This window comes from Mus caroli, chromosome X, assembly GCF_900094665.2.
Source record: "Mus caroli chromosome X, CAROLI_EIJ_v1.1, whole genome shotgun sequence".
In the NCBI taxonomy this organism is placed as follows: domain Eukaryota; kingdom Metazoa; phylum Chordata; class Mammalia; order Rodentia; family Muridae; genus Mus; species Mus caroli.
Genome location: NC_034589.1, coordinates 40,556,718 through 40,581,642, shown reverse-complemented (window position 1 = coordinate 40,581,642; position 24,925 = coordinate 40,556,718). Strand labels below are relative to the sequence as shown.

Here is a 24,925-nt window from a genome sequence, read left to right as displayed (position 1 = left end):
CCAACCAACCAAAAAAACCCAACCAACCAACCAAAAAAACCCCTGTAGACTGCTTCTACCACATTCTATGCCAGACACTAGATATCACATTCCTTTTTAGATAAAAGACTTAGTGTCTCAGCATTGGCTGTGACTGTGAGATCTCGTGGTTTTGTCTTTTCCCCTAGCTATCGCCACAGGCGCACAGAACAAGAGGAGGACGAGGAGCTTCTCTCAGAGAGTAGGAAAACATCGAATGTGTGTGTCAGATTCGAGGTCTCCCCTTCCTGTGAGTACTTCATCACACCCATGGTTTGCTTTTGCAGTTCAGGGGGAGAAAACCAAATTTTCTTTAGTATACTAATAGAAGTCTGAGAGGTTCTTCGTTTTTTTGTTTTCAGATGTGAAAGGAGGACCACTGAGAGATTATCAGATCCGAGGACTAAACTGGTTGATTTCTTTGTATGAAAATGGAGTCAATGGTATTTTAGCTGATGAAATGGTAAGGCACTGGTATTCAAAGGATGTCCTGAGTTACTACAAGTTTTTCATGTAAATTTGAACTACATGTGTTGAATTTTCCTCAAGCCCGATGCCCAAAAAGCTTTATTTAGTGGCAAAATAATGTACTTTCTAAGATTTATGTATTTTACTTTATGTGTGGCACTCATATAGGCTTGCCTGCCTATATGAGGGCCATGTGCTTGCAGCGCCCGGGGAGGAGAGAAGAGGGCATAGAATCCCCTGGATCTGGACTTATGGGTGGTTGTGAGTCACCGCATGAGTGCTAGTAATTGAACCCAGGTCCTCTGTGAGAGTAACAAGTGCTCTTAACCTCTGAACTATGTCTCCCGCCTGCAAAAGAATGTTTGTCGTCTACAACTGTTCAAATAACCTGTGGAATATAACCTTTTGCGTGGCTCAAAGATCGTATGGAGATTTCCTCAAGTGGTACAATACCTCTCTTTGCTCTCGTTTTTGTTTAAACTTTGGCTTCCAAGAAGCCCAGAGAAAAGTACAATGCCAAAAGGGAGCATCTCTTCATCCTCTAAGTCTGCCCTTGATGGTTTTCCTCTCCTCCCCTCCCCTCCCCTCCCCTCCCCTTTCTTTTCTTTTCTTTTCTTTTCTCTTTTCTTATGCTTTATCGTCTAGTCTAATTTTCCCTGATAACTTTTCATTTCTGTTTTACCATTAATTTTTGTCCCATGTTTTTATAACGGGCAAACTGGCATCTTCTTAGGAATGAAGTGGGGTATATAAACAAACAATAAGTAAATAAATGAACAAATTCATACATAAATGAATGTAGACCCAGTTGTTCTGTAACTCGCCATTATTATATGTCCACAGACTAATGGGTTTCAATCCTCTTGCCTTAGCTTTCTGAGTGTTCAGATTATAGTCATAGCCACAATGTTCAGCTTCAGCGTTGAGCCTCCATAACAATAGAGTGCCAAGTCTGTCTTTTGATAAGCTAATGAATCATGGGCTTATAAAATAACTGAAGAAAAACTAATGTCATATAAGATGAGGGGATTGTATAAGGCCCAGAGTTGTATGTTAAGATAAAATTCCTAAAATTAGACTTAAGAGAGGACAGAGGGACTTATATATCTATTTAACCCAATAATATAATATCTATGAGACTCAGGAGGCATATTTTCAATCACTATTATCCAGAAGGCCAAGTAATGAAATACATATGACATCTAGTATAGTCTATCCCATAGACACTCATCTTTGGCTGAGCAGCTGTTTGGTATATGGCTGAGCATTTTTTTGAAAGCTAGGATTTGTAACCCCTTATATTCTCATTATTTTGTTGAGAGCAATTTTCTGCTCATAGTAGGAGGTCCTTGGTTTATCTGCCAAGAGAAGGACAAGGATTATTTACCCCAAGAACTTCTTGTCTAAGACAAATGATCTAAAGATCCTTCAAGAATCTGCTGATGCCGTATTAAGTTTAAATTCTATCTTATCTTTTAGTATCTTTCCCCCTTTCCTTTCCTTTTCCTTTCCAGAACTGGAGCTTAAAACTAAGGCCTTGTGTGTGCTAGGCAAGTACTTGATTACCAGGCTACACACCAGTCCCTTTTATATGTTTTGTCTTGAGATAAAGTCCCAGTATATTGCTCAAGTTTTAAACTTGTCATTCTCTTGCTTCAGCCTCCCCTTAAGCTGAGATTACATATGTATGCCATCATGTTTAACTTGTTTTAAGTACTAAAAGAGAGGAAGGCATTTTAGAGAATACATGTAATTTAGAAAAAAAAGAAATTAAGTAATAGCAATTAATAGCAATTCTGCCATTGAGAAATAACTACAGTTGACATTTTGCTATGTTTTTTTTTGACATTTTTCTCTTTTTTAATCTTTTAAAAATTTTATTTAATCTTTTTTTACAGTCCAGATTTTATCCCCCTTCCTTGTTCACCCTCTGACTGTTCCACATACCACACTTCCTTTCTGAGTCTCCACTCCCCCACCAGACCTCCCCACTCCTTGGGGTCTCCAGTCTCTTGAGGGTTAAGTGCATCTTCTCCAACTGAGTCCTCTGCTATATATGTGTTGGGGGCCTCATATCAGCTGGTATATGCTGCTTGGTTGGTGTTCCAGTATCTGAGAGATCTCGGGGGTCCAGATTGAGACTGCTGGTTCTCCTACAGGATTGCTCTTCTCTTCAGCTTCTTCCAGGCTTTCCTAATTTAACCACAGGGGTCAGCTGCTTCTGTCCATTGGTTGCGTGCAAATAACTGCATCTGACTCTTTCAGCTGCTTTTTGGGTCTTTTGGAGGGCAGATATGATAAGTCCCTTTTTGTGAGCGCTCCATAGCCTCAGTAATAGGCCTTGGGACCTCCCCTTGAGCTGGATCCCACTTTGGGCCTGTCACTGCACCTCCTTTTCCTCAGGCTCTTCTCCATTTTTGTCCCTGCAGTTCTTTCAGACAGGAACAACTGTTTTTTTTTTTTTGTTTTTTGTTTTTTGTTTTTTTTTAGATGTATAATTGAGATCACGTGGTATATATAATTTGGCATTCTGACCTTTTCACATTCATATGTATTTTTCATATCTCTAACATTTTGTCAAAGTAAGTAAGTTTTGACCATCGCCTAGTCCTAAGGAGGGTCCTACTGATTCCTTCCACTTCTCTCCTGACACTGCCCATTTGGATTGTTAGCAGTGAAGTATAATAGTGCTACTATGACAATTTTATTGCTAGTTTCTCGGTGCTTCTCACGTTGTTATCATAAAATTCCTGGAAGTAGAATCGGTTTCTTAAGCATTTTAAGGTTTTGGTGGATCTTGTCCACAACAATCCACCCTAAGTGACTTATCAGATAAGATGTAGCCCATAAAAGTGGCACTTAGCTTAGAGTCATGGAGTGAAGTTTTGTGCTCTGCTTAGAGATTAAGCAAAAGCTGCTTAATTATTTAGTGTTTACTTTTACTCTGGAGGCTGGGATCAAACCCAGGGCTTCATACTAAACATGTGCTCCCCACTGAGCCACACCCTAACTCTTAAAGTGCTGACTCTTATTTTTAAAGGCTGAACAGCATACTGCATAGTTCCCGTTCCCACTGGCTAGGCGCCAGGCTCATGGGTGTTTGATATATTACTTTAAAAAAAGCACACTGAGCTAGTGATCTCTAAGGTCTCTTCACACTGCTGTGCTCTGTGACTTTCTGATTCCTAAGGTCTTTAAGAGTGTGGGGTATCAATAGACAGCTATGAGACTCTTGAAAGGCATAGTCTGAATATTTAATGCCTAGGCTGGAGTCATGATCAGAACAATAGGAAAGATAGGTCACTATCTCAACAGGCTCTAGAAAGAAGTCTATTTCTGTGAAACATGCACCCCCAAATTCCTAGGTTTGTATCTACTAGAAAAGATTACAGATCATTTTGCTTGTTCCTCAACAGAATCAGCATTCTCTAAATGGAAAAGTGATTTATTAAGCAATATCTTGACTGCAGGTTTTTGGTTCTTTTCTTCTCCACTCACAACAAATAATGAATTGAAATGGTTTTGTGTTTTTCTTCTTTTTAAAAAGTCCCGCTTCATTTTCATTGCTGGAAACCTAATCCCTAATGTGAGATGATTGGCAAGAACTTTTTTGTAATGTTGTTTCTAAAAAAGTGTTTCATTAAAAAAGTGTATTTACATGTTTTCCCCCCTTGTGATGACAAATACAGGGTCTTGGGAAGACTTTACAAACCATTGCCTTGCTTGGTTACCTGAAGCACTACAGAAACATTCCTGGACCCCACATGGTTCTAGTTCCCAAGTCTACTTTACATAACTGGATGAATGAATTTAAACGATGGGTTCCATCTCTTCGTGTTATTTGTTTCGTTGGAGACAAAGATGTGAGAGTAAGTGAGAAACTACTTTTAAAAAGACGGTCAAGAATATTATTTCTAGACTGCAGTTGCATAACGATCCTGTTAAACACATTTACATCAGCTATGACTACTACCACTAAATGACACTTCAGATGGATTGACTCCTAGCTAGGCTCTGTTGTACTGTCCATATACTAACTCATTTACTTACCACATTTATGAATTCTGTTTACTTTTTTTGTTTGCTTGTTTTTTTTTTTTTTTTTTTTTTTTGTTTTTTTTTTTTTTTTTTTTTTTTTTTTTTTTTTTTTTTTTTGAGACAGGGTTTCTCTGTGTAGCCCTGGCTGTCCTGGAACTNTTTTTTTGAGACAGGGTTTCTCTGTGTAGCCCTGGCTGTCCTGGAACTCACTTTGTAGACCAGGCTGGCCTCGAACTCAGAAATCTGCCTGCCTCTGCTTTCTAAGTGCTGGGATTAAAGGCGTGCACCACCACACCCTGTTAGTCACTTTATCATTTGTGTACTTAGGAGACAGAAATGTGGAAATTGGAATGACTTAAGTTTTGCTATTTAAAGTTTTGGCTTCACATAATTGTCCATACATAGAAATCTTCTGTGGCTGCAAAGAACCTCACCATTTTGTATATGCAAGGCTTGTAACATGCCTGTACATATTCGCAGATAAGACTAGAAACTTGGATTTTGGCCATGGAGGAAGAGGTATTTATATTAACTATTTGTCCAGTTAGTAGGCTATAATTAGATTGTAGAATCAATCAGAAAGTAATAAATTATGCAAAACCACAAAATAATTTGCTTAGAAAGAGTATTATTGAAATTTGTCTTTATTTTGCCTCCAGAGAATAGAGTTTAAAATAAAAGTTTGTATTATTTTACATATTTAGATAGATGAATTATCAAGAGATACTCTCAGTGGAATAGTCCCATAATGAATTATGTAATTTTATCGTTATTCTTTTGCTTGAAGAAAAATTACTTAAATTTATTTAAATTTAACTTATAAATAATTTAAATATTGAAATACTGAGTTCATAAATTTAGAATCATAAGGTTGATTCCTCCTGAAGCCTACTATTTTTCCATAGCAAATTGGTCATTTAAAATTCTGTTCTGGTCATTGCTACTATTTAATATTCACTTCTTAGAGATTGATGTTGATGTATCTAAAATTCTAGATGATCATTGGCAGACCCATTTGACCTTGGTATCATTTGGGGTATATATGTTTATCCTCCCATTTTTTTCTGGCTTTTAGTAAATATTTTAGGAGGCTAGTATTTATTAATGAAAAATTCAATGACTATAAAAGACATTTTAGTTGTGACATTAGAGATATTCTTGATCCTGTCTCTATAAAAAGAGATTCTCTTGATCCTAGTTGGAATAAAGTCATCATGCAATTTCTTGCAGTATTGTTTTTCTTTATCTATCACAGAGAAATCCATATCCAGTGGACATGGAAACAGATATGGTTTAACTTTCCATATAATTACTGTTTGTGTAATGAATTAGTTTCAATGTGCACAATTCTAAGAGCCTTTGGGTCATGTGGTCTTTAATATTTTATCAAGATACTTAACCCTAAATCTTGTCAATAGTTTCAAAATTCTAAAAGAGTTAAGTTAAATATAAAAAAACTCTCAATTCCATGAAGTTCTTGAGGAAGCATGATGCTGAACCTTTCAATGAGTGAAACAGGATAAGGTGGTACTAGGGGTCAATGAGATCTGGTACCCAATCTTTCCCACCCCTATAACAGTCCTCTAAAATTTTAATTGCCTTTTAAAATGTGACAATTTCTCAGCATATAACTAAGGTGGCTACAGAGGTTTTTTTTCTGCCCACTGTGTTAGTCTAGATGTACTAACCAGAACCCCGGAGCTCTTGTCTCTAGCTGCATATGTATCGAAAGATGGTCTAGTCAGCCATCAATGGAAAGAGAGGCCCATTGGACTTGCAAACTTTATATGCCCCAATATAGGGGAATGCCAGGGCCAAAAGAATGGGAATGGGTGGGTAGGGAAGTGGGGGGCGCTATGGGGGACTTTTGGGATAACATTGGAAATGTAATTGAGGAAAATATGTAATAAAAATATTAAAAATAAAAAAAAATTAAAAAAAAAGAAAATCTTTTAATACATACTGGATACTTATAAATATTATTGAATGAATCAACAATGTATTTGGTGCATGTTTATGAATTATAAAGTAGAGGCTTTGTAACAACCCATTGGTTTTGTTTATTTGCCATAACTCTGAAATTATAATACCAAGTAGTTCCTTTTCACATAAATTTTTCTGTTTCCTTTAAAATTTTGTGGTGTTACTTTGGCCCATAATATCTGGAATGAAGTTCATACAAGTTACAGATGTTTTCAGTCAAGTTGGCTACCATGTTGGCTACTGCCTGTGAAGATTAAAAAATAGTTGTAAATATTATCTCTGTTTTTTTTTTAAAGAGATTTCTTTATTTAATGTGAGCATACTGTTGCTGTCTTCAGATACCCCAGAAGAGGGCATTTGATCCCATTAAAGATGGTTGTGAGCTACCATGTGGTTGCTGGGAATTGAACTCAGGATTTCCGGAAGAGCAGTCAGTGCTCTTAACCACTGGGTGATCTCACCAGCGTATCTCTGTTTTTAATAGCTTCCTTAACTACACAGAGAAGATTCTCTTTATGAAGCCACATCCATAGCCTTATAATAACAGTAAGAACCTCACAAAAATATTAAGGAGCTTCTGGGACTCCTTACCAAAATACGTAATTATTATCTGTTGGGAAATGAAGGAAAATATAAGATGTCTCCAAAGGCAGGAAATGTCACTATGTGTTAAATATTATATGCTTGTTAAATGAGACTATGTTAGTGCTTGGATCTTTGTGACACTAAGATCCTATGTCAACCCATGTTCTTTTGAGTCTCTCATGATATGAAGTGTTCTTCTGGTTCATGTAAGGTGAGATTTTGTTTTGTTGATAAGTATATTCTCAACACAGCTAGATCATTGGCCACAAAGTTATCTTTGAGCCTTTTCGTGAAATTTTCCTATCTCTCAAATGGATGAGACAAAATGGTCTATGATGTTCCATATAGCTCTTAATATTTTCCCGACAGTTTCTTTCAGTAATTCCCTTGTCAACATAATCTAATATACACACTTTATTTTGCATTAGGCAGCTTTTATTCGTGATGAAATGATGCCAGGAGAGTGGGATGTTTGCGTGACTTCTTATGAGATGGTAATTAAAGAAAAATCTGTGTTTAAAAAGTTTCACTGGCGATACTTAGTCATCGATGAAGCTCACAGAATAAAAAATGAAAAATCTAAGGTAAGTTCTCAGTCCCATTATCTTGCTTGCTTGTTCACTTTTCTGTGTTTAAAATAAAAATTAAGTAGCAGAGATTGGGCTTTATTCACAGAATGTGAATGATAATTAGTTTTTAAAGTGCCCATAAAGGCTAAATTATTCAATACAGAACCAAAAAAAGTTAAGTTCTGGCTTTAATGCAAATTAGATATTATTTGCAGTTTGTCCTGTTGCAGCCTAACTCTATCATGCTACATTATTTTAACATCGCTGAGAATATTTGATGTACAAATATCATTTGCATTGGCTTATTTTTTTTTTATTGAGGAGCTACTTCCCTTATATGTATGTATTCCTATGGATTAGAAAAGGGAGTTTTCTGATTTATGTGAATTAGAGTCTGGTATTAATATTGAAAATTGTAAATTATTTGTTGCCATTCAACTTCATCAACAGTAGGAAAAACTTCACTTGTAATGATGAACCTCTCTTTGGATCACTGGGCTACTTTTGGGAGAAACAGGGACAGAACTGGAGCAAAACCACCAGGTGGAGCATACTAATTTCACATTGGAACTAATACTTGATAAAAGGACGCATGTTAAAGATTCGCTTCATTAAGAACATTATGAAAATAGGATTTTTTTTGTAAAATTACTGATTTTATGTTTTTGTCATTTTTTTTGGTAGTCTTAAAACTTGAAATCTTAATACATAGGATCAAGGAAAATGAGATCAATTCTGGTGCTAAATAATCGTTCGTGAAAAGGCCAGAATTGGAGCTTAACTATGCATGTAGATGAAGATGATTGTTGGGGAGAAGATACTGTTATATAAAGTGAGAGCTTGGATCCAATGGAAGAAATTTGATTTTCTGAAACCCCAAAATGGAGAAACTAAAAAAAATTCACGATGGGGGAGGGATCTCAGATGTAAATATGATTTGAATTCTTTCAGGTGTGGACATGTCTAGGATAGTAGTGTTCGGTTGTGCTTTGTTGTGGCAATGCCTACTGAAGTAGGATATCTTTCCATAGAAAATTAATTTTAATGATGTATATAACTGAATTCCAAGAGCCAGAACAATGCCTCTGTAACTTTTATTTTTATTTTAGCTTTCAGAGATTGTTCGTGAGTTCAAGTCAACTAATCGCTTACTTCTAACTGGGACACCTTTGCAGAATAACTTGCATGAGCTCTGGGCATTACTTAACTTTTTATTGCCGGATGTCTTTAATTCTGCAGATGTAAGTTTAAAACAAAGTATTTGTGTGAGGGGGAGTGGTGCTCAGGGTTGAAGCCAGGGTGCTTAGCTAATGCTTCACTATTGATCTCCCATCCCAGCCTAAAGCCATACATCTTAATATATATTTCTAATGTTCAGAATCATCTATGCTCTCTTCTTCCCTCCCTCCAGTCCTTCCTCCTTCCACCTTTCCCCCTCTCCTTTATTGTTATTCTTATTGTGTGGAGATCAGAGGAAAACTCGATCTAGTCAGTTCTCTTCTAGCATCTTTATGTGGGTTTTGGGGAATCGAACTCATGTTATTATGCTGACCCTGAGAGCCATCTTGCTGGCCTGAGACATCTGTTTTCAAAGTATAGAAAATAGGTTAAATTTTACACATTTTCCATTTGTGATTCTTTCATTTGCTTATTTTAGTTTTCTCAAGTATATTTTGGGAAGTTGTATGTTTCTCTTCTTCTGATAATTCTGTCTGTTATTTTGTATATAGCACATTGTTACCACACTGATAAGAGAGACTCAGTTCATAGTGGTGTATTCAACCTTTTCATTAAATTTGAGAGACTAATTATTTTTCTTCATTACCAGCACAGTTTTGTGAGATTAGAAAATCACATGGAATGATTTAGGGGTTTTAAGGCTTGATTTTTATATCCTATTCTTCTTAACTAGATATACTATTATGTGATATAGTAAAACAATATTTTCTTTTTTTTAAGATAAAAATATATAAATTTTATTATTTATTTATACATTATATCATTTCAGAAAATATTTTAAGTTCTTAATGTATTTAATTATAGTTACTTAATTAATTGTAACACACAATATTGGCCACTATATTGGAGGAGGACTTAATATTTATTTACAAACTCACATGCATATACCAGGTAAACCTGTCAAAGAATTTTATTAATGAAATAATTCCTGACATACTCCATGTGCTATTACCAAATTAAAAGACCATCTTCAATAGCATAGATAATCATAACATGTGACTTCTAAAAATTTCCATGACCTTGGAAGTTAACATAATTCCCAGTAAAACTTAATATTTTCTAAGGTGATGGTGTTTCTTTACATTGCCATTAAAATTTTGTCAATGGTTGCAGTATTTTCACATGATAAAAGTAAAACATTATGACTATCACAATAAAGTATTTAAAAAGTACTTTTAAAGTGGATTATTTGTATACTAGTTGTATATGAATGTATAGAATATAGAGTTTGTTTTAAAAATCTTGTGCACTTACTGTAGAATTTTTACCCCTCCACAGGACTTTGATTCTTGGTTTGATACTAAAAATTGCCTTGGTGATCAAAAGCTTGTGGAAAGACTCCATGCAGTAAGTAATAGTGGTCATAAGCGTCAATAATCAATTTAATGGAATATAATTGAGCAAGAAAACAAACATACATAGAATTTGAAATTTTGGGCTTCCTGCTTGTCTCAGACTCATTGTTTCTCCCAAGTAGCCTTTGTAATAACTCTATGTTGAACAAAGCTATTATATCCTTGACCTCTCCAGAGGTCTCAATAATTCTGTGGTCCTTCCTTGTGAAGGCTCTTCACTCTCATACCCTACAAATTCTTCAGATAGTATCAGTGTTCTCCTTGTTGCTAAGTAACCTTTCGGAGCTACTGCTCTTCCACGGTATGTGTAAACCTCTGTTTTAGAACCAAGAGACCTCTTTTGGTTCCATCTCCCACCCACTGTCTTCTGTATCATCTGGTAATGAACAGGTAATGCCCTCATATTTACTGGTCAACATTTTTCATTCTTTGATAAATATTTACATCTATATATACTCCTTCTATTTCTTTTGTAACATGGAAGAGACCTCCAATACCTAGAGCCCTGCTTCAATCTGAAACAATATTTTCCATACTTGGATCACTCTTTTGCTCCTACTGTTGAGACTTTCTGCACCCGTGTTCTTCTGTTACACCTGCCCTGACAACTCCAAACTGGAAAAATGTAATGGTATTTTCCTGTATGAGTATAGAGATCTTCTTTGTACTGAGACTGCTCAATACTAAGAAAATTCTACAACTCTCCACATGGAAACCACTATGGTTTCATGTTCTCTAGGATAAGCTGGAATTTCATAGTATTGACTCCTTCAACATGATCTTCTATAGTCTTCTTTCTTTTTTCTTCTAACAGCTGATTTAGGTATTGCCCAACCTCAAGACTTCAATGTCAGGTATTTCTTGCTTCCCCACCATACTCAGTATGTAGTACTACTCTCTTCTGAATGACCAAACAGAAGTCACTAGGTATAAATTCCTTCATGTGGCCCTGTCTTCCAAATCACTGTACATTTTGGTTAGTCAGTTGCCTGAGTGGAAGCATTATTTTTTCTTTGCTCAATGGCAAATTCTTCCACACAAACTCTGAATTTCATCATTTCTGGTTTCCTTAGGGACTTTATTCCATGGTTTAGTATTACAACTAACAGCACTTTTTACTCATCCCTCTCTAATGTCTCATTTCCCTCAATACATAAGCATGCTCAAGTAGCTTCCCTGAGGTCTTTGAGAAGTATCTGAGTTACAAGTTGGACTCTGACATTAGCTTGTTTATTTTATTTTATTTTATTTTATTTTTGCCATATTTAAGCATAGCACAATTTTGGAAAAACAGTTCTTCTGTTAACGATTCAACCCTGTGAATACAACAATGCTTAAGACATGTTTACATTGAAGCTCTTTACAAAGTCCATGTGGCTTCATGTCTAAGACGGGTTCTCTAGTCTTAGAAACTATGCTTAAGATGAGGGTCTGTGGGAAATGACTGAGGTAAACATAATCCCGTGGGAATCAGGATTTGGCCTGCCTCTAAGCTTAAACAGAAGTCACATAGGCTTTTACAAACTACAAATGATATCTCTCACAAGGATGCATTTTATGGCCTAGAAGTAATGCTCAATGTTTTAGGGGGAAAGGGGCTGAGATAGTAAAACATAAACTCTGCAAGATATGGGGGCAGATCCTGGCTTATCAGACAGCAAAGGATTAACGGGTTGTAAACTATGTCCATTCCCAGCATTCCTCGAAGATGGTATGCTAAACATCCCTTTCCTTTGAAGGATGCCTGTGAATTTAATTTTCCTGGGTTCTCCAGTGCTTAACTGTATGCACAAGCACTTTCTCCCCTATTGATCGATTGATTGATTGATCCATCCATCCATCCACCCATCCATCCATCTATCTATGATTGCTTCTTCAACTTTGGATCCTTAACTGTGATTTTCTCTTCATGACAGCTAACCTTGAAAGTAGTTTTTCTCTACATTTTCACTATCTAACCTCCTATTTACTGATAAACCCACTAATGGCTGATGGTTCTCCATTTCATATGAGTGAAACCTACGCACATAGTTTTCAATGACTTTCCAGTTGCTAAATTCAGAGTATACTAGCAGTAATATATGTGTTAATCATTATTAGAAACTATTTCTTGGTTTCACTGGAGAGCCACTCTTATGGCTTCCCCTACATTTGCCTATATATTTCTAACTCAAGTTCACTTCTTATAAGCATCTTATAAATCTATATAGTACCTCCCCTTTTTCTACAATTTTGCTTTCTATCATTCCAGTTACTCATGATTAAGTATAGCCCCAAAATATAGAAAATCATAGAACTAAAAACAATGATTAATCTCTATGTATTAAATACCATCAATTTCCATACCAGTCATTATCCTTAGTACAAAATACTTCCTGCTGTTGAAAGAAAATACATTCATATAATTTATAATTATGTTGTGTTATAACATGTTTGTTCTATTTTATTATTATCATTGACTATATTTCTGTGCTGGATTTATAAATTAAATTTATCATAGATATGTACTATGAGAAATCATATTATATGTAGGATTGTATATATTTTGCTATTTTGAGCATCTTATAGAGATCTTGGACTCTGTTTTCAATGATTAATCGTTAACTTTCTACTGCCTTCAGAGCATTTTTGCCTCTATGTCTTTTTTTTTTTTCTTTTTCAGATAGGGTTTCTCTGTGTAGCCCTGGCTGTCCTGGAACTTACTTTGTAGACCAAGCTGGCCTCAAACTCAGAAATCCGCCTACCTCTGTCTCCTGAGTGCTGGGATCAAAGGCGTGCGCCACCACTGCCCGGTTGCCTCTAAGTCTTAAAGACAGCTTGCTTAATAAACTTTTATATAAGTTTAAGATGCTCAAGCCAGAAACCAACAGTCTTATTATCTCTTAAAGATTTCTAATAATAATGGCTACAGTTAATTGTATATCTACCATGAATAACCTCTGTATGAACTACTACAAATTTCTCTAGCAGCCTTGAAAATAGGTATTATTATTTTCAATGCAAAATATGTTAAATATGCTGAATGAAATATTTTTAGAAGAATGAAGAAGTAAATTAAAAAAAATTAAAGTCTGAGTCTTTAAATCTGCTTCTACTTATTAGTATAGTGACCAGTGAATTTACTGAAGTTGAAATAATCATGCTTAACTAGGTGTGGTGGCACATACCTTTAATCTAATCACTCCTGGATCTGTGAGTTTGAGGCTAGCCTGGTCTACAAAGTGAATTTCATGACAGCTAAGGCTACATAGAGAAACACTGTCTCCAAAAACACCCAAACCAAAACCAAACCAACCAACCACCCAACCAACCATTCAACCATTCAAAAACAAAACAAAACAAAAAGAAATAATCATATTCAGAGCTGGATAGACAATTCAGCAGTTTAAGAGGGTTGTTGCTCCTGTATAGAGAAGACTCAGGCTTGATTCCTGGCACCTATATGGTAGCTCACAGCATTCATAACTCTAGTTCCAGGGGATATAACACTCTATTCTGGCCTTCAGGGGTACCAGGTACACATGTTGCACAAACATACACACAGGAAAAACTGTAGTAAATAAATAAACAAACAAACAAACTCTGAGCTAGTAAGTAAAATAAGTCAGAAAAAAAATGAAAAAGTAATATTTACATTTATTTTGATGATTTATTATGAGGACTAACTCCTACCTATAATGTTAATGGTGCAGTATGTGGCATATTGCTGGTGGCTACTCAATGAGGAACACAAAATCTCTCTTTCAGGTACATAGTAATAAGCATTTATTGTTTCTCTATTCATTGTTTTTTTTTTAAACAATGTCTAAACTTTTTTTTTTTTCCAAGACAGGGTTTCTCTGTAGCCCTGGCTGTCCTGGAACTCACTGTGTAGATCAGGCTGGCCTCAAACTCAGAAATCCACCTGCCTCTGCCTTCCAAGTGCTGGGATTAATGGCGTGCGCCACCACGCCCAGCTAAACTATTTTTTTTAAATTGAATTTTTCTCCTCATTCATTTATTGGATTATTTTCAATGACTGAATTTTAAATTTATTTTGAGAGAATTTAAACTGAATCTCTCATGTCATATTTTCCCCATGTTATAAAACCTTGTATTAAGAGCAGTACGTAAAACAAGACTTCTTCCATGATTAGTCAGTAGCCAATAGCCTTGTCTTAAATTTTAGCATATTTTGTCCTGTAAGTCATGGGTGTTTACTTTCCTCCCTCCTTTCTAGAGGATCCGGGAATTGAACCTAGAGTCCTGTGAACGACGAGCATTCACTCTCTTTTATGAACATCACCACAGCCTCCATTCTCATTCTTTAAGGGGTCATGATTTGGTGGTTATTTACTGAGAGATTAGGAAGCTGTTGCTTCTGGTTACTCTTGGTGTTTGTTAGATTATACATCAGGATGGAAGTTTTAACTGTTAAAAACTGTAATATTAGTAAAACATACCATTTGGAATCATACGTGCTTTATATGCTTTTATAATAAACATTGCTTTTTTAGGTTTTAAAACCATTTTTGTTACGCCGTATAAAAACCGATGTAGAGAAGAGTTTGCCTCCTAAGAAGGAAATAAAGATTTACTTGGGCCTGAGTAAAATGCAACGAGAATGGTGAGCAATTTTACATCTGGCAACATTTATTCATATATAAGAGTTTATTCATATATAAAAATCACATTTGTTGATTGTTCAGCTGTGATAATTTACTTAAGTGGCAAGTTATATTGTTCAAGTATTCTATTAGAAAATCAATGTGTTCCATTTAAAAGGGAAAAATTAGATTGCTATTAGCTCAAATGTGAATATAGCTCAAATAAGTAAAAGTTGGCTGTAAACTTTTGGCAAGTATTGTAGTTAGTAGGTAATTCTCAGATGTAGGTTCTGGAACAATCCTTAGCTGATGACAGTTTCTAGTAATGGCAATAGTAAAGGGACACAGGCCCGTAAGCAACATGGAAGTAAGTAACATACAAAACAAAATGTTCAAATCTTTAATTCCTTGTTTTTTTTTCAGATCATATTTTCTTTCAAATCAAAAAGATTTTTCTTTTTGTGATTGAACCCAGGGTACTTGTGAATATTAAGCATGCAATCTACTACTGACTGATACTATATAGCATTCAATTCAAATCTGCCTTTATCTACTTTATTCGTACTTACTAGGAATCCAGCCATGTTGCTAGTGGAAACTTTCTTTATGGCATTGCGTTCTTAAAAGTGATTAATTATAGTTTAACATTTTAGGTATACAAAAATTCTGATGAAAGATATTGATGTTTTAAACTCTTCTGGCAAGATGGACAAGATGCGACTCTTGAATATTCTGATGCAGCTCCGAAAGTGTTGTAATCATCCTTATCTGTTTGATGGAGCAGAGCCTGGTCCACCTTATACAACAGATGAGCACATTGTCGGCAATAGTGGTAAAATGGTCGCTCTGGATAAGCTATTGGCGAGAATTAAAGAACAGGGTGAGTGAGGAATTTTTTTTTTTTTTTTTTTTTTAGTTAGCATGGAATAAACTCATGATAATGATTTGTATGTGAATAAAATGTCTTAGATTCATTCATCCACTAGGTTAGAAGACAGTGTTGAGTACTTACTCTTTGCCAGGAATTCTCCTGTAGTCTAAGAATGCAAAGATTACAATGATGGCTTTGCTTTGGAGAAGCTCACAGTGTAGTGAGGAAGAAGAGTTGCAGGTCACTGTGCTAAGTACACTTCATCATGCTGTTGAGAAAATGGGAATTGGGATCCTCTTTACAGTGATGATATTGGAAGTGAAGACTGGAGTTTGAAAGCAGGAGTGAGCCATTGAAAATGGGATGGATGTGCTTGTCTAGGGCAGTGAAACAGGGACCACAGCACAGGCATTTATGGGATGTAACGTAGTGTGGCATTTCGTGAATTTGGTAAGGATAGATAGTGCCATATTATGCATCAAATTATGGAAGGTCTTTAAAACCATACTTCAAAGACTTTTATTTTGGATATAGAGGAGTTAAAGAAGACTTGATGATAGGAAGTAACATTATTAGATGTCAGGAGGATAAGGCTGGAAGCACTCTGTGGGAATGAGAGAGTAAAACCAGAAGCCAAGGTGAAGACAGTTGCAGTAATAATCCAGAGAGATCATATGGACAATTGTAGATCCTTGGGACAAAGAAAAGGCAGAATATAAGTCATGGTAGTATATGTGCAAGATTTAAAAAAAAAATTATTTATTTGTTTACATCCCAAATGCTGCTCCTCTTCCAGGTCCCTCCCTCACCAAGTCCCCTCCCCTGATCCCTCCTTCCCTTCTCCTCTGAGCATTAGGTTCCCCCCTGGGTATCCTCTCACCCTGGTACATCACATCTCTGCCAGATTAGGTGCATCCTCTCCCACTGAAGCTAGACAGGGCAGCCATGAAGACTGAGCTACCTGTCTGCCACCTATGTGCCGGGGGGCCTCATTCCAGCCAGTGTATGTTCTACCAACATAGTTCAGATTCTGAGAGCTCCCGGGGGTTCAGGTTTGTTGTCTTAGTTGGTCTTCCTGTGGAATTTCCCTCTACTTCAGGGGCTTCAGTCCTTCCCCCAACTCTTCCATAGGTGTCCACAACCTCTGTCTAATGTTTGGCTGAGGGTCTCTATATCTGTTTCAGTCAGATGCTGTGTAGAGCCCCTCAGAGCTCAGTTATGCTAGGGTTCTGTCTGCAAGCATAACAGAGTATCACTAATAATGTCAGGGATTGCCCATGGGATGGGTTTTGAGTTGGGCTGTACATTAGTTGGCCCTAGGGGTCCAGCCTGACTACAGGAAATGGCCTCTGCAGGTTTCATATCCGTAATGTTAATCTTCTTGGCAATGACTCCTGGGAAACTCCCCCATCCCTGGTCTCTGGGCCTTCCTAGTGATTCTCCATTTTCCCTCACCCCAGTCAGCTGTAGATTTCCATGAATTCTCCTGGGCCTCTCCCCATAACTAATCTTGACCCCCCATTTCCCAACCTCTCCACTCTCCCACCCAGTTCCCTTCCTCCCTTTCCTCCCATGACCATTTTGTTTCTCCAAAGTGTGATTTAAGTATCCTCGCTTGGGTCTTCCTTCTTGTTTAGCTTCTTTGGGTCTGTGGGGGTGTATTGTGGGAATCCTGCACTTTATGGCTAATGTCCACTTATAAGTGTATACATTCCATGCATTTCTTTTTGGGTCTGGGTTATATCACTCAGGACAACATTTTCCTGTTCTATCTATTTGCCTGCAAGATTCATGATGTCTGCAAGATTTTTTTAAGACCTAAAGAAAACCTTTTAGTTTAACAAATAGATAATTTTGCGTAACATTCTTTGTTTGTGTTAGCATGTTTATATGCCATATTATTTAGATTGTTTATGATGCTTTATTTTCTTTTTGGCTTTCAAGGTACCTGAAATCATTTGCCTATCTTAACTGCACACAGATAATGTATTTCATTATATAATTTTCATACTTTACACATGTTGTGTAACTATTTTCTGGTGAACTATTTTAGGATCAAGAGTTCTCATATTTAGCCAGATGACTCGACTGTTAGACATTTTGGAGGATTATTGTATGTGGCGTGGTTATGAGTATTCTCGACTGGATGGACAAACCCCACATGAAGAAAGAGAGGTGAGGACAGGACAAGAAAGTGAAGCAAGACGTCAAAAATTAGCACTCAGTTGCACAATGTTTCTTTACTGTTGTTTTCAATTTTGGTCTACTCTACTGCTCAGTGATACTGACTTCCTCACTGCCACCATGATCTTTCTTCTATCATCACTCTTCCACCTTAGTTTCCATTCCACTGATTTTTTCCCCCCAAATCATCCTAGACTCTTCAGAGATATGCTTTTCTAAGAATATGATCTCTTTTAGCCACTGCCCCAATTGATTACTGTCTCTCAAACTGATACCCTGACTTCTGATTATGTTTCTTTTCTTTCTGAATTTGTGTCCCAAGGTAGACCCTGGCCATTTGTGGAGTTTAGTAGTGGTCATTTGGCTGATTTATGATTAACCAACTCTAGTATTGAAGGAACAGCCTTGGCTGTGGAGGGCTTTTGTGAAAATGAAGTATGACAAAATAAGTGTAGATACTTATGAGTTTGGGATTTTAGGTGGTAAAATGTTGGTTTGTAAGTATGAATAAGTACACTTACCTATCACCCAGTGTCTTCTTCACATTTTGAAATTCTTGTAAGTCTTTAGGTATCTATCACAAAAGTCATGATTAAAAGGCACTTTAAACCCATTAAATCACTTTGTGGATGGCTTTGCTATTTCTTTCTCTCTTTACTATGATCCTTTAGCTCTCTCTCTCTCTCTCTCTCTCTCTCTCTCTCTCTCTCTCTTTCTCTCTCTCTCTCTCAATACTCACATTCTAGGCAAATGGAGAAGATTTTATGGTATAGTGGAAGTACCCAGAACTTGGTTTGAAGACCTAATTTTTAGCACTAACACCACCACTTTCTAGTGGCTATTTAATTCTATAAACCTCAGTATCGTTGATAGTATCACAAGTGGTGGGTATAATAGGTACAGTGTGAGGGTTGGTGGCTATAATAGGTACAAACAGTTTATATCCATGCAGTGCGCTGTGTTCTGTGTGACAGGACATTGCACACAGGTCTTTCTGTTTGTTTCAGGACACCTTCTCAGGCCACAGGAATCTCAGCTTATGTTCCTCTACTTCCACAGTTCCTTCCATTGACAAAACTTTCTGTCTCTTATGAACACCCTTATTGAAGCCTGGCTATCGCATACTTCAGCTTTGCCAACAGCACACAGACTTTTATGTTAAGGCTTTTCTGCTACCTATTAAAGGAAACAGTTATGGTAACTTTTGCACATAACAGAATGCTTAAAACCTTCAATTATTTCCCATCTTATAGCTTGAAGTTCTCTGAGACAGTTCTTTATTGAAATTTTTGTTGACTTAGTACTGAGAACCCATTTCTTCATAAAGCATAACATTTATTACTGTTCAAGATGAATGCCCTTTCTTGCTAGAATGGAGAGGATACCAAAGCAGTATTTAGTAGGTATTATCTGGCCTCAAAATGCCTATTGTCACTTCTTACCTATTTCCCTGTTCATTACCTAGCTATATGGAAATTCTTGTGTTTTTTAATTTTTTTTAATTTTTAAATTTTTCTGTTGTTTCTTTTATTATTTATTTATTTCATTTCATTTCATTTATTTATATCCCAAATGTTGCCCCATCCCCCCTCACAGAGTTCTTGCCCTTCCTCCTCCTCTTTGTGCATGTGTGTTTTTCTTTTTTAATCTTCAAGTATTATTCTTCATTCAAAGATTTGAATTACAGGCATCACATTTGAGTACAGAGATGTCAGACCCATTCTTTCCTCTGGGAGATGTCTTGTTTATATTGCTATTCATATAATCATTTCATGTCTTTTTTACATTTGATTCTTTGCTCTGTGTATCAGCAGTGGAGATTTTTCCTCTCCTCTATAGTTCAGACATTTACCCTTTCCCTATGGGAAACTAACTCAGCTAGTTCAGCCTCTGATCATCATTGGACTTAATTGGTTTCACTTTTATAGGGAACGGACTTAACATTTAGCAAGAAGCTAATATAGGCTAGGCACCCAGTGGTTCTCAATGATTCTCCCAATAATCTGGGTCAAGGTACTGATAAACTTGTGCCACATTAAATTGTGTCTCAGAGGAGTCAAAGGCTTGTGTTTCAGATGTGGATATATGGCTGAGTTGTCATTCATTTCCAGGTTTTTGCAATTTTCTTTACACCAGGGTGCCTGTCATCGAACCTTTTTGTGTTCTGTACTCCACGGTATCGTGCTCTACTGACTATAGTAATGCTAGGCACCAAGTCTCACTAGAACTTAGACCATCTTTTTTTATTGCATTAAAAAATAACTGAGGAGCTGGTGAGATGGCTCAGCGGTTAAGAGCACTGACTGCTCTTCCGGAGGTCCTGAGTTCAAATCCCAGCAACCACATGGTGGCTCACAACCACCCATAATGAGATCTGAAGGCAGCTACAGTGTACTTATGTATAATAAATAAATAAAATAAAAAAAATTAAAAAAAAATAAAAAATAACTGAGCATTTTGTGACTATATATTTTAATATACGAGTACTGAGAGATTTACAAAATCAATTATCTCTGGAAAATCTTTATGAGAAATAATATGTAAGAAGTTGGTACCATACTTTATATATGTGCTATATATAAAGTTCAGAATATTAGTACTTTTAGTCAGGATTATATTGTGCTTCATCACTATAGTTTTAGGAAAATATTTAGCCTTAATGATGTACTGTACATACATCACTATAGTTTTAGGAAAATATTTAGCCTTAATGATGTACTGTACATAATATGTCCCGTTATTGCTGATGATTTAGGTTGTTTCCAATTTTTCACTGTTATAAATAACAGTACAGTGAAAGTCATTATACATATATCTTGTGCACATCTCTGATATTTTTCCTTAGGATAAGTTCCTGGAAGTGGAATTACTGGGTCAAAGGGTATGAACAGTATTAAGGCTCTCGGTGCATGTTGTCAAGTTGCTTTCTAGCAAGGTTGTTCCAATGTACACTCTCAGAAGCAATGTCCCTCTGCTCCCTCATCAGCTTTGAGCATTAATATTTTGATTTAGCTTTAACATGTCATTATATTGTCTGTTTGCATCTGTTTGATAACTGGTGAGAATTTAACATTATTCTTGTAGTAGTTTTTGTATATTTGTATTTATTCTGTGAGTAGAAATTCTTCTCCTTTCAGTCTCATTGTTTTATTGGAGACAGCATTTTCCTAATTAATTTCTACATGAACTTTGTATAGAGGATATTGACAATGTATTAATTTTAAAGATTCATTACTAAATATTCCTGGACATGTCACTCCGATTTTCTCAATTATTTTTCCTTTGTCATGACACTGATACAGATTATCTTACTCTCATTTGCATTTCTCAACTTTTCTCTCTTGTTTATACTGGCATTCTGATATGTTCCCCAAAGATATATTTCAGCTTTTAATTAATTGGAATAGTTTTACTATTATTTTCAAAGGATGCAAGCGAATGATTTGCTTAGTTAAACTTATTTGTATGATTGTTTTATGTTTGTCTCTATTGGTTAACATTTGCAAATTTCATGTATAAAGACATCTTTTCTCCAGCAACTTACACAGTAAGTATAGAGAAACAGTGTGGAAGATGGAAGAATATTATAAACTGTTAGGTTCTGAAGAATTTTATATATAAAGTATAAAAGTATTTTCTCTTTCTTAAAATTTGGAATTTAATTCAGTTTTTCTCTTTTTATATTTCTTTCTTAATTAAAAAAAGGAAGCGATAGATGCCTTCAATGCTCCAAATAGCAGCAAATTCATCTTTATGCTGAGTACTAGGGCTGGAGGACTCGGAATTAACTTGGCAAGTGCTGATGTGGTCATCCTATATGATTCAGACTGGAATCCACAGGTTGATCTACAAGCTATGGTTAGTAACATTTAATGCTAACAGGAAATCATTGAACCACAGAATGTTATTGTTTACATAGAACAAAGATGATGCATTATTACAGTGTAACAGTTTTGGAGTGATTTTTGTAAAGGTTAGATAGAGTTAAAGTTGCTGAATTAATTGTGAAAACAAATAAAAAATAAAAGCTAACAGATATGCTTCAAAGAAAAGTGTAAAACTTACCTATCTATCTATATCTAATCTATACATATACCTATATGTATATCTAATTTGTATATAACCTATATCTATATCAGTTATATCTATATCTAATTTATATCTAATCTATATGTATGTCAGCTTTTTCCTATCTTGAGTATTGAGGAGGCTTTCTGAGTTTATTTAATGAGAAGGATAAACAATCTCATTATTTTGCTTAACAAGTGCCTATTAAAATTTTTAGGTCAGGCATGATGGCTTTTAGTCCTAGCACTCAGAAGCAGAGTGCTAGGGGGCTCTCTATGAGTTTGAGGTCTACTAACGAGTTCCAAGTCAGCTGGGGCTGTATGGCTGGATCCTGTTTAAAAAAAAAAAAAAACCAAAAAACCAAAAACAAAATAACAAAAACAAAAAAAACCCCCAAAACACTTTAGTACTGAAATTTGAAAATGTTAGATTTTAACGTTTGCAATAAAATAATTGGGATGAATAGGTAAAAATGGAAGAAAAGAAAGTGTGCTGTCTGTGTGTGCATGTTCTGTGGGTGTGTATTCCTTCCTGAGAGAGCACATGTGGAAGCCCGAGATTGACATGAGGATGTGTTCCCCAACTGCGGCTCTATCTTATGCTTGAGACAGATTCTTTTCCTTGAAGCTGGAGTTTGCCACTTTGGCTTGACAGGTTGATCAGTGCCCCCAGCCCTGCCCCAACTCTCAGCCTCAGTGCTGGAGCTGTAAATGAACGGCACCATGTCTGGCTTTGATGTGGGTGCTAGAGACCTCAACTTAGGTCCTAATACTTGAAAAGCAAGCACTTTACCCACAGAACCATTGAGTTGTGTGTGTGTGTGTGTATTTAAAATAATGTTTTATTTTTACCTTTTATCACAATCTGGTCACTCAGAGATTACTGGTTGGAATTTAAAGTTTTAGGTATTTGTACAGTATTGAATCCTCTCTGTAAGTAGATTATTGCCACTTGGTTATTGGATTGGATTGTTTTCCCATTTACTACAGGGACTGTTTTCAAGCCTGTTTCTTTGATTCTCCCCACCTCCTCTCTGTTCTCATTTGCTCTGTCAGTTTTTGCATTTTAAACACACTCTCCACATGCTTATATTTTGCCAGAAGTTGCCACCTGCCACCTTTGCTAATTATAAACCATTGGAGCAATTCTAGAATCTTAAAATTATGAAGATCTCATTAATATTTATGAGCTTTTACTATGTATCCCAGAATTGCCTTGGTAAGCAGAAAGAACTGCTTGATGGTGAGATAAAGCAGACTTTTGTAACATAGCAGCCCTTGCTAACTTCTTTGTTCCTTTAAAAACTCCTTGCTCATCCTGGAGATGTTTGCATTTAGTGAGTTAACATTACCCAGTAACTCAGTGCAGAAGTCTTAGCTGCTGTTTGTCCTCATCTCAAAGAGGATTTGCCTTATGACATTCTGGCACACTTCAAGATTTCTTTGTTCCCAGAAATCTTTGGAAATCCTTAACATTTATCATCCTCCTTTCAGAAGTGATAGGTTTAGAGAGATTGAAGTCTGAATTTTATTTTCAGATATTTATAGCATTGTAGTTATATGTCTAAGTCTTGTCTACAGTTGCTAGCATATTACAGTTGGACTTTTTCTGTTAGGATCGGGCACATCGCATTGGTCAGAAGAAGCCAGTACGAGTCTTCCGTCTCATTACAGACAACACAGTGGAAGAGAGGATTGTAGAAAGAGCTGAGATAAAACTGAGACTTGATTCAATTGTTATACAGCAAGGTATTTCTATGTAGAAGCTTCTTTAATTTGAGGAGGTGCAAAACACATTTAGTTTCCTTCAAAGGATACTGCTTTTCAATTAAGGTTGACTGAAAATTACAAACAGTGAAAATAAACTTTTTTCCTTTTATTTTTAGCTCATATTATTATAATTCAGTCATTTCTTCCCCTTCTTCCCTCCAAACTCATATATATATATATATATATATATACATATATGTATATATATATATGCATGTATATGTGTATATATGCACACACATATATTTCTCCTATCTCTTTCAAATTAATGGCCTCTTTTAATTGATTATTATTACATGCATATATATGCATATTCCTAAATATAATATGTTCAGTCTATATAATGTTACATATATGTAAATAATCTTTGAAAAGATGTTTGTAATTTTTTTGTAATTTAGGCCTATGCCCTCAGTACATGAAATAAATTCAATGTTATACTTGAATGTCAATGACATGACTTTTGTAGTATCATATACTATTATTTAGCAGAAGAATATTTGCTTCTGAAAAATTTAAACAAATATACATACATCAGAGCATCTTTTCCATATAGAAAAGTTATCTGAAAAATGAAACTGGAACACTAAAAAAAGTATTAACAAAATACTGAATAGGAAATGCAGTAGAAGAAAAGCTTCTAGTTACTTATTAAGCAGATGATATTAAGCTTGCCAATTTTCTCATAAAGCTTCTTTAAGTATGATTTAGTCCAATGTGCCTGATCAGAACCATTATACTGTACTTTCTTTGAAATATAATTTAACATATTCCATTTTGATCGTTTTTAGGAAGACTCATTGACCAACAATCTAACAAGCTGGCAAAAGAGGAAATGCTACAAATGATCCGTCATGGAGCTACACATGTTTTTGCCTGTAAAGAAAGTGAGCTGACAGATGAGGACATTGTAACTATTCTGGAAAGAGGAGAAAAGAAGGTCAGTTGAAAATAGCACTGTATTTCCATAATGTAGGTTATTTACAACTTATACGTTTCTACATATATGTTGTAGTTGGGTTGAACTGCATGTTTCAAAGTAACTTAAGTTCTTCCTAAGAAGTTGAAGAATTGTCTTTGCTAGCATAGGGTCCTGCTTTCCTTTCTTCTTCTTCTTCTTCTTCTTCTTCTTCTTCTTCTTCTTCTTCTTCTTCTTCTTCTTCTTCTTCTTCTTCTTCTTCTTCTTCTTCTT

General features: G+C 35.8%; 1 protein-coding gene across 4 annotated transcripts in view; it reads left to right on the top strand.

Moving 5' to 3' along the window:
- The window catches only part of Smarca1 (SWI/SNF related, matrix associated, actin dependent regulator of chromatin, subfamily a, member 1), a 73,808-nt gene that overhangs the window by 8,755 nt on the left and 40,128 nt on the right, over nucleotides 1–24,925 (top strand). For all 4 annotated transcript variants that reach the window (XM_021152995.2, XM_021152993.2, XM_021152994.2 and 1 more), the window contains exons 4-15: nucleotides 168–268; nucleotides 381–481; nucleotides 4,176–4,355; nucleotides 7,521–7,676; nucleotides 8,771–8,902; nucleotides 10,179–10,247; nucleotides 14,752–14,861; nucleotides 15,495–15,721; nucleotides 17,766–17,887; nucleotides 21,602–21,754; nucleotides 23,580–23,712; nucleotides 24,525–24,673. In XM_021152995.2, the coding sequence (XP_021008654.1) occupies nucleotides 168–268; nucleotides 381–481; nucleotides 4,176–4,355; nucleotides 7,521–7,676; nucleotides 8,771–8,902; nucleotides 10,179–10,247; nucleotides 14,752–14,861; nucleotides 15,495–15,721; nucleotides 17,766–17,887; nucleotides 21,602–21,754; nucleotides 23,580–23,712; nucleotides 24,525–24,673 (1,633 nt within the window). The remainder of the gene's footprint in view (nucleotides 1–167; nucleotides 269–380; nucleotides 482–4,175; nucleotides 4,356–7,520; nucleotides 7,677–8,770; nucleotides 8,903–10,178; nucleotides 10,248–14,751; nucleotides 14,862–15,494; nucleotides 15,722–17,765; nucleotides 17,888–21,601; nucleotides 21,755–23,579; nucleotides 23,713–24,524; nucleotides 24,674–24,925) is intronic.